The sequence below is a fragment of the Atractosteus spatula genome, chromosome 2 (assembly GCF_055471065.1).
Source record: "Atractosteus spatula isolate fAtrSpa1 chromosome 2, fAtrSpa1.hap1, whole genome shotgun sequence".
Lineage (NCBI taxonomy): Eukaryota > Metazoa > Chordata > Actinopteri > Semionotiformes > Lepisosteidae > Atractosteus > Atractosteus spatula.
In genome coordinates, this window is record NC_142707.1 from 46,756,946 (window position 1) to 46,769,744 (window position 12,799).

At 39.2% G+C, this 12,799-nt stretch overlaps 1 protein-coding gene across 1 annotated transcript; it reads left to right on the forward strand.

Moving 5' to 3' along the window:
• The first annotated feature begins 4,138 nt into the window (after positions 1 to 4,138).
• LOC148839757 (protein FAM162B-like) lies at positions 4,139 to 12,590 on the forward strand. Its single transcript, XM_088934351.1, has 4 exons — positions 4,139 to 4,301; positions 4,790 to 4,889; positions 11,274 to 11,382; positions 12,072 to 12,590. Exons 1-4 carry the CDS (start codon positions 4,139 to 4,141, stop codon positions 12,189 to 12,191), a joined length of 492 nt encoding a protein of 163 aa, XP_088790477.1. The 3' UTR covers positions 12,192 to 12,590.
• The last annotated feature ends 209 nt before the right edge of the window (positions 12,591 to 12,799 follow it).

Sequence of the window (12,799 nt, forward strand, 5' to 3'; positions counted from 1 at the left end):
GGACCACTCCAGCTTATCATCCAGGTGAACCCCTAAGTACTTGTAGGACTGTACCCCTTCTGTGTCCTCACCCTGGATGGAAACAGGGTTCAGCGGAGACTTATTCCTTCGGAAGTCCAAGATCATTTATTTGGTCTTGCTGGTGTTAAGCTGGAGATGGTTAAGATGACACCACTCCACAAAGTTGGTAATCAAGGTCCTACAGTATATTCCTCCTCCCTCCCCTCTCTAATACACCCCACAATTGCAGAGTCATCCGAAAACTTCTGCAGATGACATGCCTCAGAGTTGTACCTGAAGTCAGAGGTGTAAAAGGTGAACAGGAATGGAGCAAGGACAGTCCCCTGTGGAGCCCCAGTACTGCTAACAACCTGTTCGGACACACAGCTCTGTAGCCATCCATACTGTGGCCTGCAGGTCAGATAGTCTTACAAGGCCCCCTAAAATTTTAAAGACTATGAATACCACACTCTCGGGGGACCCTGTAACCCCTAGAGAGCGCATCCCCCTTGTGGCGGATGGAGGAGCCCACCATAACAGTGGGGTGGCCCAAATATGCAGAATAACGGCCCGCATACCAACAGGGATCCACTGCCTTGTGGATAGAGGAGAGATCCTCAAAGGCTAAGAGAGACGACCCTAACAGAAAACAATTTAGTGCAAACGCTTTAAGGAGGCAGCCCCTCCATCACACTTGGGTGTGGGACTGACTACCCCATCCTGTAAAAAGTAAATGTTACGAAACCAAAAGCAAGCCTCAGAAACCGACCTGATCCTAGGAATCGACCAAAGCGAGGAAAAGGATACGATCTTTGGATGGCGACCTGGAATGTTCTCAGTCTATATAGAGAGGGGGCTCTTAGGAGCTTAGTAAATGAGCGAGACAAGTACAACTTGGAATAGCGGCACTACAGGAGATTAGATGGAGAGGTACCGATATAATGCAATGCAAAGACTATATGCTTTTCTATAGCGGTAATAAGACCCATACGCTTGGTACTGGCTTTGCAGTCCGGAAAGAGTATAAGAGTGCAGTTATTGCTTATAGAGCCAGGAACAAATGCCTCTGCACTTTACGTCTCAAGACCAGGATGTTTAATGTAATATTGATATGAGTGCATGCCCCTATAGAAGAAGACGAAGATGAAGAAAAAGAGAGTTTCTATAATGACCTTGAGGCAGCATATGATGAAGCTCCACGTCATGATGTTAAAATCATCCTTGGAGATATTTGCCCACCACAGGGAAAGAGAGCTTGCATGAAGAGAACAATGATAATGGATTTATGAAAATGCATCAGTTTTGCAATGAGCAAAGGAATGACCATAAGTAGCACATGGTTCCCTCATAAGTGCTTCCGCAAGGCCACATGGGGGTCACCTGATGGACCTACACAGAACCAGATTGACCATGTGCTGATTGACACGAGGCATGTATCTGACATACTGGACGTCTGAAGCTATCGTGAGGCCGACATCGATTGGGACCACTTTTTTGTTAATATCAAAAACCGACAATGAATGTCCATCTTAAAGACGAAAAGAGGAAGTAAGAACCGAAAGTACAAGAGGCAAATACTGGCTAGAGATCCGACAAAATCTGAAGAATATCAGAAAATGGTGAAAGATCGTCTTAATGAAGAGTGACAAAAGATACAAAACTCTAGTATCGAAGAGGAATGGGCGTAATTAAGAGAGTGGTTCTGCGCACATCTGAGGAGGTAGTGGGGCGTCAAGTAGTCAATAGGAGAGAGACCTGGTTTGATGATGAGTGTAGGGTAGCGATCAGAGAAAGAAACGAAGCAAGGAAGAAAAAGCTACAAAGACCTACGAGAACCAGCACTGCCGAGTTCTCCAGAAAACGGACACATTAGCCAAGAGGTTATGCAGACATAGGAAGAGAGAATGGCAAAATCGAAAATTACAGGAAACTGAGAAGTTAAACCATAACAAGGAGAGGAGACAAGTGTACCAGAAGATAACAGAAAATAAAAATGGTTTCCAACCAAGACTGGCCATGTGCGTGGACAAAGAAGGGAATTTGATCGGTGATGAAAGAAAGATACTAGAGCGATGGGCGGAGTACTTTGAAGAATTGCTGAATGATGCCGGCGATATGGATGAGACAGGAGAAGAAGAGGAAGCAGATGAAGATACCACTGAGAGAGAATCATGAAGTTGGAACCCCACCTACTGTACTGTCTTTGAAGTCAAGAAAGCTATAAGGAACATGAAGAATAATAAAGCGCCAGAGGAAGATGTGATAACGGCTGAGATGCTGAAGTATGGCGAAGAAGAACTGGCGGACAGATTGTAGAAGCTCATAAGCATAATGTGGGTGGAAGAAAATATACCGGACTAATGGGACTAATGGAGCATTACCCTTGTTTGCCCCATTCACAAAAAGGGGTCAAAACTAGACTGCTTGAACTACTGCAGGATCTCCCTGCTGAACGTTGTGTATAAGGTTTTCTCAAAAGTACTAGCCAGTCATTTAGAAGCACACGCTGAGCAAGTCCTTGGAGACTACCAGTGTGGGTTTCGATGTAATTGATCAACGACGGATCATATATTCACTATCAGATGCATCTCAGAGAAGTGCTAAGATTATAACATTGATGTTCATAAACTATTCATAGATTACAAGCGAGCATATGATAGTGTTGATAGAGCATAATTGTACCAGACACTAGGACAGCTCGGAGTAGCGTGGAAGTTGATCAGGCTAGTAAAGATGACCATGACCAAAACAAATGGTTAGGTGAAGGTGCAGAACCAGGAATCGCACGAGTTTCAGGTGAGACAAGGCCTTAGACAAGGAGATGCGCTCTCGAGCTTATTAGTTAACTTGGTTCTAGAATCTGTGATACGGAACATCGATATCAACAAAGGAGGAACGTTACTGAATAAATTGGGCAGTATTTAGCCTATGTGGATGATATCAATTTATTGGGTAGGAACGTCTGGACACTTAAAGAAAACTTTATTAAGCTGGAAGAAGCATTGACCAGGGCTGGGCTGACCATCAATATGGCGAAGATCAAATACATGGTGATGACCAGGAAGGGAACCATCACTGGCGCTGCACCGCTCGAAATCCAGGGCTACCAGTTCGAGAAAGTCAGTACTTTTAAATACCTGGGTTCGCTGATCTCCGAGAAAAATGAAAACACCCTGGAAATTAGAGAGAGAATCAATGCAGGAAATCGATGCTACTTTAGTGTACAGGATCTGATGAGGCCAGACTTTTTTCAAGGAGAATAAAGAGGATGATATATCGGACCGTTATCCGCCCTGTGGTTACCTACATATGCAGCGGAGACATGGGTGCTGACAAAGCGAGATGTGGAACTCCTTTATACGTGGGAGAGAAAGATCTTCTGAAAGATCTACAGGCCAGTCCAGGAAGGAGGAGAGTAGTGAATAAGAACCAACATTGAGCTCTACGAGCTGTATGAGGATCCCCCAATAACAAGCAGACGTAAGAGCAGCAGGACTACACTGGCTTGGACATCTAGAGCGGACAGACGATATCAGAGGGGTACGGAGAGTTTTCAGTCAGAAGCCTAAAGGAAGCTGGAAGAGGCCAGGGCTCTTCAAGGGCCGTAGCGCCATGTGATGAGATTAGGTTAGTTATGAATACCACTTTGGTAACTCAGGTTCTTGTGGGTTGAAGATTGAACATTATGATTTTGAGGTTTTTCAAGAAAACTAAATTATTTAATTTTACAAATTCAATTATCAACTAGTTCATTTCCAAATCGAAGCCACATCAGGACCAAAGCTTATCCTGGTTTCCATGGCATTAAGCAGAAGACTCCCCAGCAATGCTTATTTACAGTATACATCTAGGTGAACTGGAGTAATTGGGGTAAAGTACTGTAGTTTGCTCCAGATACAACAGCAGTTTGCAGTGGAAGCTTGAACCCACAACTCACCAGTCGTGCGATCAGAGACTTACCCACTACACTACGCTTCTTAATTTGTTTAACTGGTAATTTCATGCTGATATACAGTACGAAACCTGCTGAACTAGAGCTGTTGTTCTCAGAGTCTGTACTGATGTCATGAGCCAGCGGACTTGCCTATAAATACAGATGTAACATCAAAGTGACTTTGGAGAAACAAAGGCTGCTGCGATGCTGAGCACAACTCTAAACAGTTTTCCCGAGCTTCTGCTCAGCAGGGTGAAAAGATTTCTTTGTGCAAGGGTCACATTCAACAATCAAATGCATCTTTACACCACCAATGCAAAGAAACCTTGTGACAAAATTGTTCTTAAACCAGAAGGGACAGATCCAGGTAAGTTGTCTGCAACTGTTTTATATATTTTTTGGCATGTATCAAAATATTTCTATGTACTGTATATTGTTTACAAAAGTGCTGACTCAAGACATTGTTTTTCATCGAAGGCTGTGTCAAATCAGTTCATACAGTATATATTTGTAACTTTTTAATTGTCTAAATTTTTGCGTCAAAATACTGCTGATGCGATGTGAGCTAAAATTAAACACAAAGTCACAGCAGATTAAATTCACTAATATTATAATACATAAGGAGGAAATTCAGACTTATTTTCATGTACTTACATTACTCATGTATTAGTTTTACCCTTCTATTTCTGTATTACTCTGGTAATTGTGTCATTTTGAAAAAAAATATTATTCTGTAAGTTTTTTTTCCACACTGCCTATCCAAAGAGTTACAATTTTTTTAAAAAGTGTTATTTTCTTCTCCACCACACTTTTTCTTTTACTGTCCTCTCTAAAAAAACTTTTTCTTGGTATCAGTTCATAGGACTCCTGGCTATAAACCCTCCAGATTTGATAAAAAAATACTTCTGTGGTCCGGCCGTTTCAAAACTGAAGATGATATACCTGCCATTGTATCGTGAGTTACCATAAATTCTATTGCTCTAAGTCATTATTCTGTATTATTAGGAAACAGGTTGGAGCTGTACTGAATGAGCGTCTTGTGGAATTTCTAAGTGTAATTTAAAATTAAAAAGTATTTTGATGTGTTTACTCTGGTAGAATTTAACACAACAGGATAAGAGGTCTAAGAATAGGGGCTGGCAGGGAATTGTTGATGTACAGTATGTGTTCTTACACACTGAGTTTTCACAAATTCAGATCTATATGGTAAATCTCACAGGAAGCTGCAGCATTAAGCATAAAAATACTCATAGGATTTTGTTATTGTTAGGTTCCATTTGGTAAATGTCAAGGCTCATATCATTCTACAATATGCATATAGGGCAGCATGGTGGAATGGTGTTTAGCAGTGCCCTCACAGCTCTTGAGTTCCTGGGTCCGATTCCTGACTGGGGTGCCTTTTTCTGTGTTTCTTCATGGGTTTTCCCTGGGTGCTCTAACTACCTTCTACCTCCCAGACAAAGGCTATATGGTGTAACTGGTGCATTTAAATGATCCCTGTGTATCAGTGTGTGTGCCATGTATTTTGTTATCCAGGGAATAGACCTGCTTTCTGTCTTCTGGGAATAGAATCAAGGTTGCATGACTCTTGTCAGGAATAAGGGATTTCGAAGACTGATATATGTGCATATTTCCAGAACACTACTGCCGTATATTAAACATGCAAAAGTAATATAAAGTTATAAAAATACTATACCATACATAGCTTTCGATATTTCCTTTTAAGAGAGACAGTTTAATTAATTCGTTACATTTATATAGTATAGCACTTTTCATCCCAAAGGATCCTCAAAATGCTTTCCATTAAGAAGTCTGTTTATATCAGAGTCAATAAAGATTACCCTAGAAGATTATCAGATACAGAAAGTAGTCCTGTAGGGCTGAATACCTTACAGATAAATACAACGGTGTATTCATCCACAGTGGTGTATCCGTCTTTACCTACTGTACAATGCTGTAGACAGAAAAGTAAAGCTACAGACTTCATCCAAATAACTTAGCTTTCCTTAAGTGTTTATTCCACAGTTTAATTTACTGTTAATGCTGGCAACCATTACAATCACTGTTATAAGTCTATATGAAAATCTAGCAAGTCCATGAAAACACTGTCATCGCTGGGGAATATCTGGTATTACATCTTAAAAAAAAACAATTCATGGAGTTTATAACAAAAATTCAGGAGGGATGACAACAACCAAGTTCAATCAGACTCAGCTGTCAGTAATGAGCAATCGCTCATGACATCCATTCCTCTTCTAAAACGCTATAAATACCTACGAGATCCCTATCTCTCTCTCTTGCACGTCTCTTGCATCCCACCTCCACCCCATCTCCACCTCTGCGGCTTCCCCTTGGTCACCCTGCATGGGAGTCCTGGTCTCCCAGTCCCAGCCAGGAGGTCAGCCATCAGCCAAGTGGGTTAAGCCACAATTTTGTTCCATGGCACTTTCATCTTGGGTGTTGTCATTCCTAGTGAACTAAAGTAAAACATTGCTTTGAAAATATTTATATTTTTAAATCTGTTTGACCATGAATGAAATATACTTTTTATTCCTCACAGTAGATGAGATGGACAGTAATGCCTTAAGATCGTGGGAATGAATCTTGGAATAGATCTAAGATGTTTAATCGGAGATACAAGTGAAGATTTGCAGGGCACAGCTGGTAGCAAACAATATCCTTGGATGTTTTGCAAATATTTATACTAATCATATATTTTTCAAAATAACTAGGCCCTTGGGGTTTAGTGAGAAGACAGTTGTTGGCACACTGGAGCTGATAGCTGTATTGCATAAGAAAACACTATAATCCCGATAAGAAAAACAACAGTAGAGCTATAAGTAGAACGGAACTTACATTTGTTATCTGTGGGGTACGTGCAGGAATACTTTACAGAAAGAAAAAACTTTCAGATCTTTACACTGCTTTTTACATCTTTACATTTTTATTTCCTGTTGTTGTTGCCTACCCTGCAAGCAGTGGTTGCAGCCTTAACAAATAACAATATTTTCTGCATCATTACCACTGGGAATTTAAATTGTTTTTTAAGTTTAAATTGAAAAGCTATTTTAATGTTAGAAACAAAATAAAATACGATTATTTTTATTGGCTTTTTTATAAAGCCAGACTTTATAATGAAGGCATTCAGATACTATTTTTTTTTAAATTCTAAAATAAAAATGGAGGGCTCTACCTTAAAAAGAAATAACTCAGTTATTACTACTTAGAAATAACTAAATAGTTCAGCTACCAAAGGAGCTGGCTTCCAGTGGCCCATGTTTCTTGAGTTTTGGTTTTGTCATTCTGGCAGTAGAGAGTCATTAGTGGGTTAACTAAATAGATGGTGCTGCTGAATTATCCCAAAGGACCTGAATATTCATATACTGTATCAAATGTTTTAAAAATAAAAACACCTCGAATACATTTCACTTTGAACCTACCATTTACTGCCAACCTTATACTGTATACAGTCAACACTGTCTTCATACTGCTGTTAAATGAACCCTAATTTAATTTGTACAGCCTGCAGATTAAACAGATGTGTACTGTTCCTTTTACTGTTAGATTGGTGGTGAATGCAAACTAGGGTTATACAGTACTTTAATCTGGTCACTGCTGTAAAAATGAATAACTGTGAAATGCAAAATAATTAGTCCAGATATTTTTTTTATTATTTTACATGTAATGCTTATTGCATTGTAGCCCCGCATAGTAATAAAGCAACAATATCAGTCTAGTAAAGGCTTAGTACTCAATTTGCATGCTAATTCAACTCAGTTTCAAGACAACTTTAAGATTCTGTTCTGTTTCAAAGAGTTAAGGGCCGTCAAAAGATGAATAACTTTGATGGACGAGCTGGTTGAATGAGTGCATCTGTAAATCTGCACTCACTCTGTGTCCCTTTTCTGGAACATGAGTAATTTTGGTCATTAAAACTGTAATTTTACATGCATCTCGGTTCATCTCTCCATTTCCTGCAGGTGACCAGGGTTTGCACCCAAACCACTTAGCTGGGAAGCCTACTGCAGTGACCCATGACACTTTGTATAAAAACCTTTCTAGTCTTCTGTCCTAAATGAATTCCCTTTTCGTTTCCCAATATTATAACATGTTTTGGTTTCACTAATGAGTATTAAATAGTCCCACTGGGTAACTCTATCTTAAAATTAAAATTAACATTTTATGTACAGTATTTGCATTATGTCTTGCCTCAGTCACCTTTATTCTAAAATAAGCTATCTCTATATCACAATCTCTTGCAACCAGCAATCATTGTTGTTGCTGCTCTTTGAAATCTAAGACTGCAATATCATCTTTGGTAAAATTGTTTATAAAGCCTGAGCATAATTTCTCTGGATTTAAAATCCACACTTCATGCTAGAAAGCAAGGCATTCTCTGAGCTTTTTTTGTTACTTGCTCACATTCTTAATGAGGACATTTAAAAATCTTAGCTCAAATTCCATTAATAAAGTTTTTCTGCAGTTCAGAATCACCCATGTGATATACAGTAGTGTACAATAGTATATATTACTGCTAACTCAGTGGATCACTATGTTCTTCTCAATGTTAAATTTCATTTGCCAAGTGTCTGCCCAATCCATGACTTTGTCTAAATATTTTTTTATAGCCAGTAGCCATATCACTGTGCAACTCACAACTAGCAGCCCACTGAGGCTCAGCAGGTGTGAACCTGGTCAGTACCTGGATGGGAGACCTCCTGGGAAAAACTAAGGTTGCTGCTGGGAGAGGTGTTAGTGGGGCCACAGGTGGTGCTCACCCTGTGGTCCATGTGGGTCTTAATGCCCCTGTTTAGTGATGGGGACACTAACCTGTAAAAAGGCAATATCCTTTGGATAAGATTTAAAACCAAGGCCCTGACTCTCTGTGGTAATTAAAAATCCAAGGGTGTTTCTTGAAAAGAGTAGGGGTGTAACCCTGGCATCCTGGCCAAATTTCCCATTTGCCTTTACCAATAATTCCCATATATGAATTGGCTTCATCACTCTGTTCTCCTCCCCACTGATAGTTGATGTGTGGTGATCATTCTGGTGCACTATGGCTGCTGTCGCATCATCTGGGTGTTCATATGTTCACTTTTGTCCCCTTAATATGAATTTCTTACTGTTACTGAATTTGTGGATTAGAGCTCCAGTCCTTAGTAGAATATCACACTTAAAACTGCAACTCTTGTTTCCTTAAGTATGACAAAAAATATGAAAATAACATTTGTGATTTCTTAGTTTTAAGCCACCCCAGATCATGATACTAAAATTACTCTCAGCGTTGGTGCTTCTTCTATAACATGGGGTATATTATTGATGTCTTCTGCTGTAAAAGCCTGTATTAAATATTCACTTAGAATATCTATATCTTAATCATTTTAATTATTAATCCCCTATTATGATATCACCATGTATAGTTTTTCCTGAAAGATTTTTTTTGCAGTATTTTCCGTCTCTCTTTAGTAATTCTAATATCTTTTGCACTTTTTTCTGAGTTTACTCTTGATATTGAATGTTGGGCTCTAGAGTACTCTCTTGATTCTGATTCATTCCACTCATTTCTGCATTCAGTGGTTTGAATTATGTTTCAGTGGTTCAGTGTAACCCTAATTTAAGGTTTAGCAGAGGCGTAATTTGGCTTTATTAGCATCATTTTCTTGGTTAAGAAATTGAGGGCCTTGAGGGCACAGCTGTCAGAACCAACCCCCTACCTCCCCTTTAAAGAGATGAACAAGGGAGCTGCTGTAAAGGCAAAGTGGGGCAGAAGAAAGGATGCAAAATGCACAAACAAGCTATAAACATGAGATTTCAGTGCATGTAGGTGGAAAAGGGTGAGATTAGGGTTTGACCTCCTCCCAAACTTCTGTTTAAAATTTAATTTCAGTATTTTGCCTACATGCACGTCTCCTAAGTTTAAGCAAAACAGAGGCATCACTTGAACTAGTTTGCTTTACCAGCAGTAACCAGTCTGGCTAAGAGAACAACAGTATGTCCATGAGGATGAGGCTGTTGTGAAGAATTAAGAGAGACCCCGTCACAAAGACTATAAGTAGAATATGACAAGGACACAGTTAGCAGTTTGAATTAATAAATGTTATATGAAAAGTTCAATGAAAGCTTTACCAATATTCCAAGTCAACCTGTTAGAGTGGAGAATTCAGGAAATGATGGTCAAAAGAACATTGTTTTGAATGAGGCTGAAGAAGGGTTTAGTGGAATAATTTCTGAATGGGAATGAGTCAGCATCAGTTTCGAAGCAAAGTTTTATGTACAGCCCCAAGTCCCTCCAAAAGCAAAAAAGAGGGGGTGGAATTTTAATGGTCTGGCAGGCTCCTATGTGACAGAATAAAGAGGGTATCGAGGAAGGGAAAGAGACAAAACAGAGAAGATATTTCTGCAGCTGAAAGATTGTGGGTAGGCATTAGGTGGTCTCTAAACTGCTTAACCCTTTTCCTTTAGTTCTCTTGGATGGAGATCATTTTTGATGATTTATTTTGATTCCACACAACCACACAACCACCACTCTTTCCAATCTGCTTGAGTCATTTTAAATTATACATTAAGCCAAAGCCATCATTCTACCTTAGCAATATTTCAGTTGTTCCTATAATCTTATAGTTAACTTTGAATGCAGTAGCCTCAAGTTCTTAATTTTATATATTGTACTTTTCAAAGTACTGTACTTTTCTTTTAAAAGAAAAAAACAGAAAGACGTATACAGTATACTGTAGATAATATGAAAGAAAGATTGAAAACTGGTGATTGTGTAAGTATTCAAACCCATTGCTGTGGGAAACATAATTAATATAGGTGCACAAAATTACCTTAAAGAACCATGAAATTAAATGAGTAATAATAGTGGTTCACATGATTCCAGAATAAATACACCTCTACATGAATTTAAGCAAAGATTCAACTACAAATACCAAGGAACTTTCAAAACAACTCAGAGATAAAGTCGTATAAAGACACAGATCAGAAGAAGGGTATAGAAACGTTTCAAAGTTCCTTAAAAGCTCTTTGATCATGGTGAAGTTGACCATTAAGAAGTAGAAAGCACCCAGACATTGACTACATTATGCTGTCCCACCAAATTGAGCATCCTGTCAAGCAGAACACTTGTTACTGTAGGTTTGCCACTGTTAGGCTAATGGCAAATTTGAGGGAGTTACTGGATATATTTCAATAGCTGAGACAGGAATAAATGTCTATGGGTCAAGCAATATCCCAGACACTCCACAAAGTGGGCTTGCATGGAACTCAAAGAAATGCCTAAAAGTATTTTATGCAACAAACTAGAAAATATTTTACTATAAATTGTCTTATTTTAATTTAGGTTTGAAATGCTGGCAACGGCCAGAAACAAAGCCCGTGTCAAGATCTGCTACATCATGATTGGAATGACTGTCGTTGCCTGCTTTGTGATGATTGCTTCTGGGAAACGGGTAGGAGATGATTCATTTGCTAGCAGCCATCACACAAGCAAGGTGGGCTTAATAGCCTCTTCACATTTGTAGCCTTTGTTACAAACCATACTGTACAGTGTCAGGTATGAATTTTCCATGGCCATTTCTATTTAGAAGTATACTGTATAATCTTCTTGAATGTTAAAGGCAGACCAGTTTTCTCAATTTGAGATCTGCTACACAGTGTGTGAAATCTCTGTAGTGGCTTAATTGTGAGAAACAGTTGCTGCTACAGCAATGACTTCCAGCTTATTTTTGTCAACACTGGATTCTTGCCCTCACAGCCTGTATTATTAGAACTCTCAAGGGCCAGAGGTAAACATGACTCTTTTGGATCATGGGTTTTAAACAAGTTATTGGTGTGGGGAGGGGGGGTGTGGAGGTTTAAAGAGAGTTGCTCAGAGATGGGGTATTTCATTTGATCATATTTGTATGGATTGGTTGCATTAATTTAAAATTAAAGGTGAACAGAAAAAAAAACATTGCAGCAGATTAACACTGCATATTGTGTATTACATTAATTTCTCCGGATGAGAATGTTACTGTTCTGTAAACCTTTTGTGCCAAACAGATTTAATATGACCCACAATCGGAGTTACGTAAAGGTATTGCAGTGACTGTGAAAAATGTAGCACGTGAGGTGTTTTTACACCTATTTGTCCCTTTAGGCTGCAGAACGCCATGAAACTCTGACCAGCTGGAATCTTGCCAAAAAAGCCAAATGGAAGGAAGAAGCCAAGCACGAGCAGCAGCAGCTCATAAACACAGCTGCTTCCAAGAACCAGTAACTGCATGTTGTAGCACTGGGGTGACGGGCAGCCATATAAACACACAATTACTTTTATGACACCACAGGTCTGTCACTCTGGGCCTGGAGAGCCATAGTGTCTTCTGCTTTTTATCACAGCTGAGCTTTGACTCGCTGAATTAAATCATTCTGTTGCCTAATTAGAAGACATTAAACATTACAGATCTCTTCTGCTACCTTTAAACCCTACAGCATTATGGTTTTCCAGAACCAGAGTTGCACACCCCTCTATTATGCATATAAGTAGGCTATGTACTAGAAGCACAGTTCCCAGGATCACACCAAATATATATATACACTCACGTTTTCAAACGAAATACTTCCTTTGAACTGTAATTTGGTATTTTGAATAAAATCTTAGACTACTTTTACAAATGAACATTTACTTATATTTTTGCATTCACTGCTTTGGAAATGGATAAAAACATCTTCCATAGCACAACAGCTGACAATGTACAAAAAAAAAACTGGTGCTGTAACTAAATGCTGAAGAAACTACAAAAGATAGCATAAATTGCTTGGCAATTTGACCTCCCATGTACACAAAACTGGCAAGAACAGGGGGGGAAAAAAAAGTAGCGGAGTACA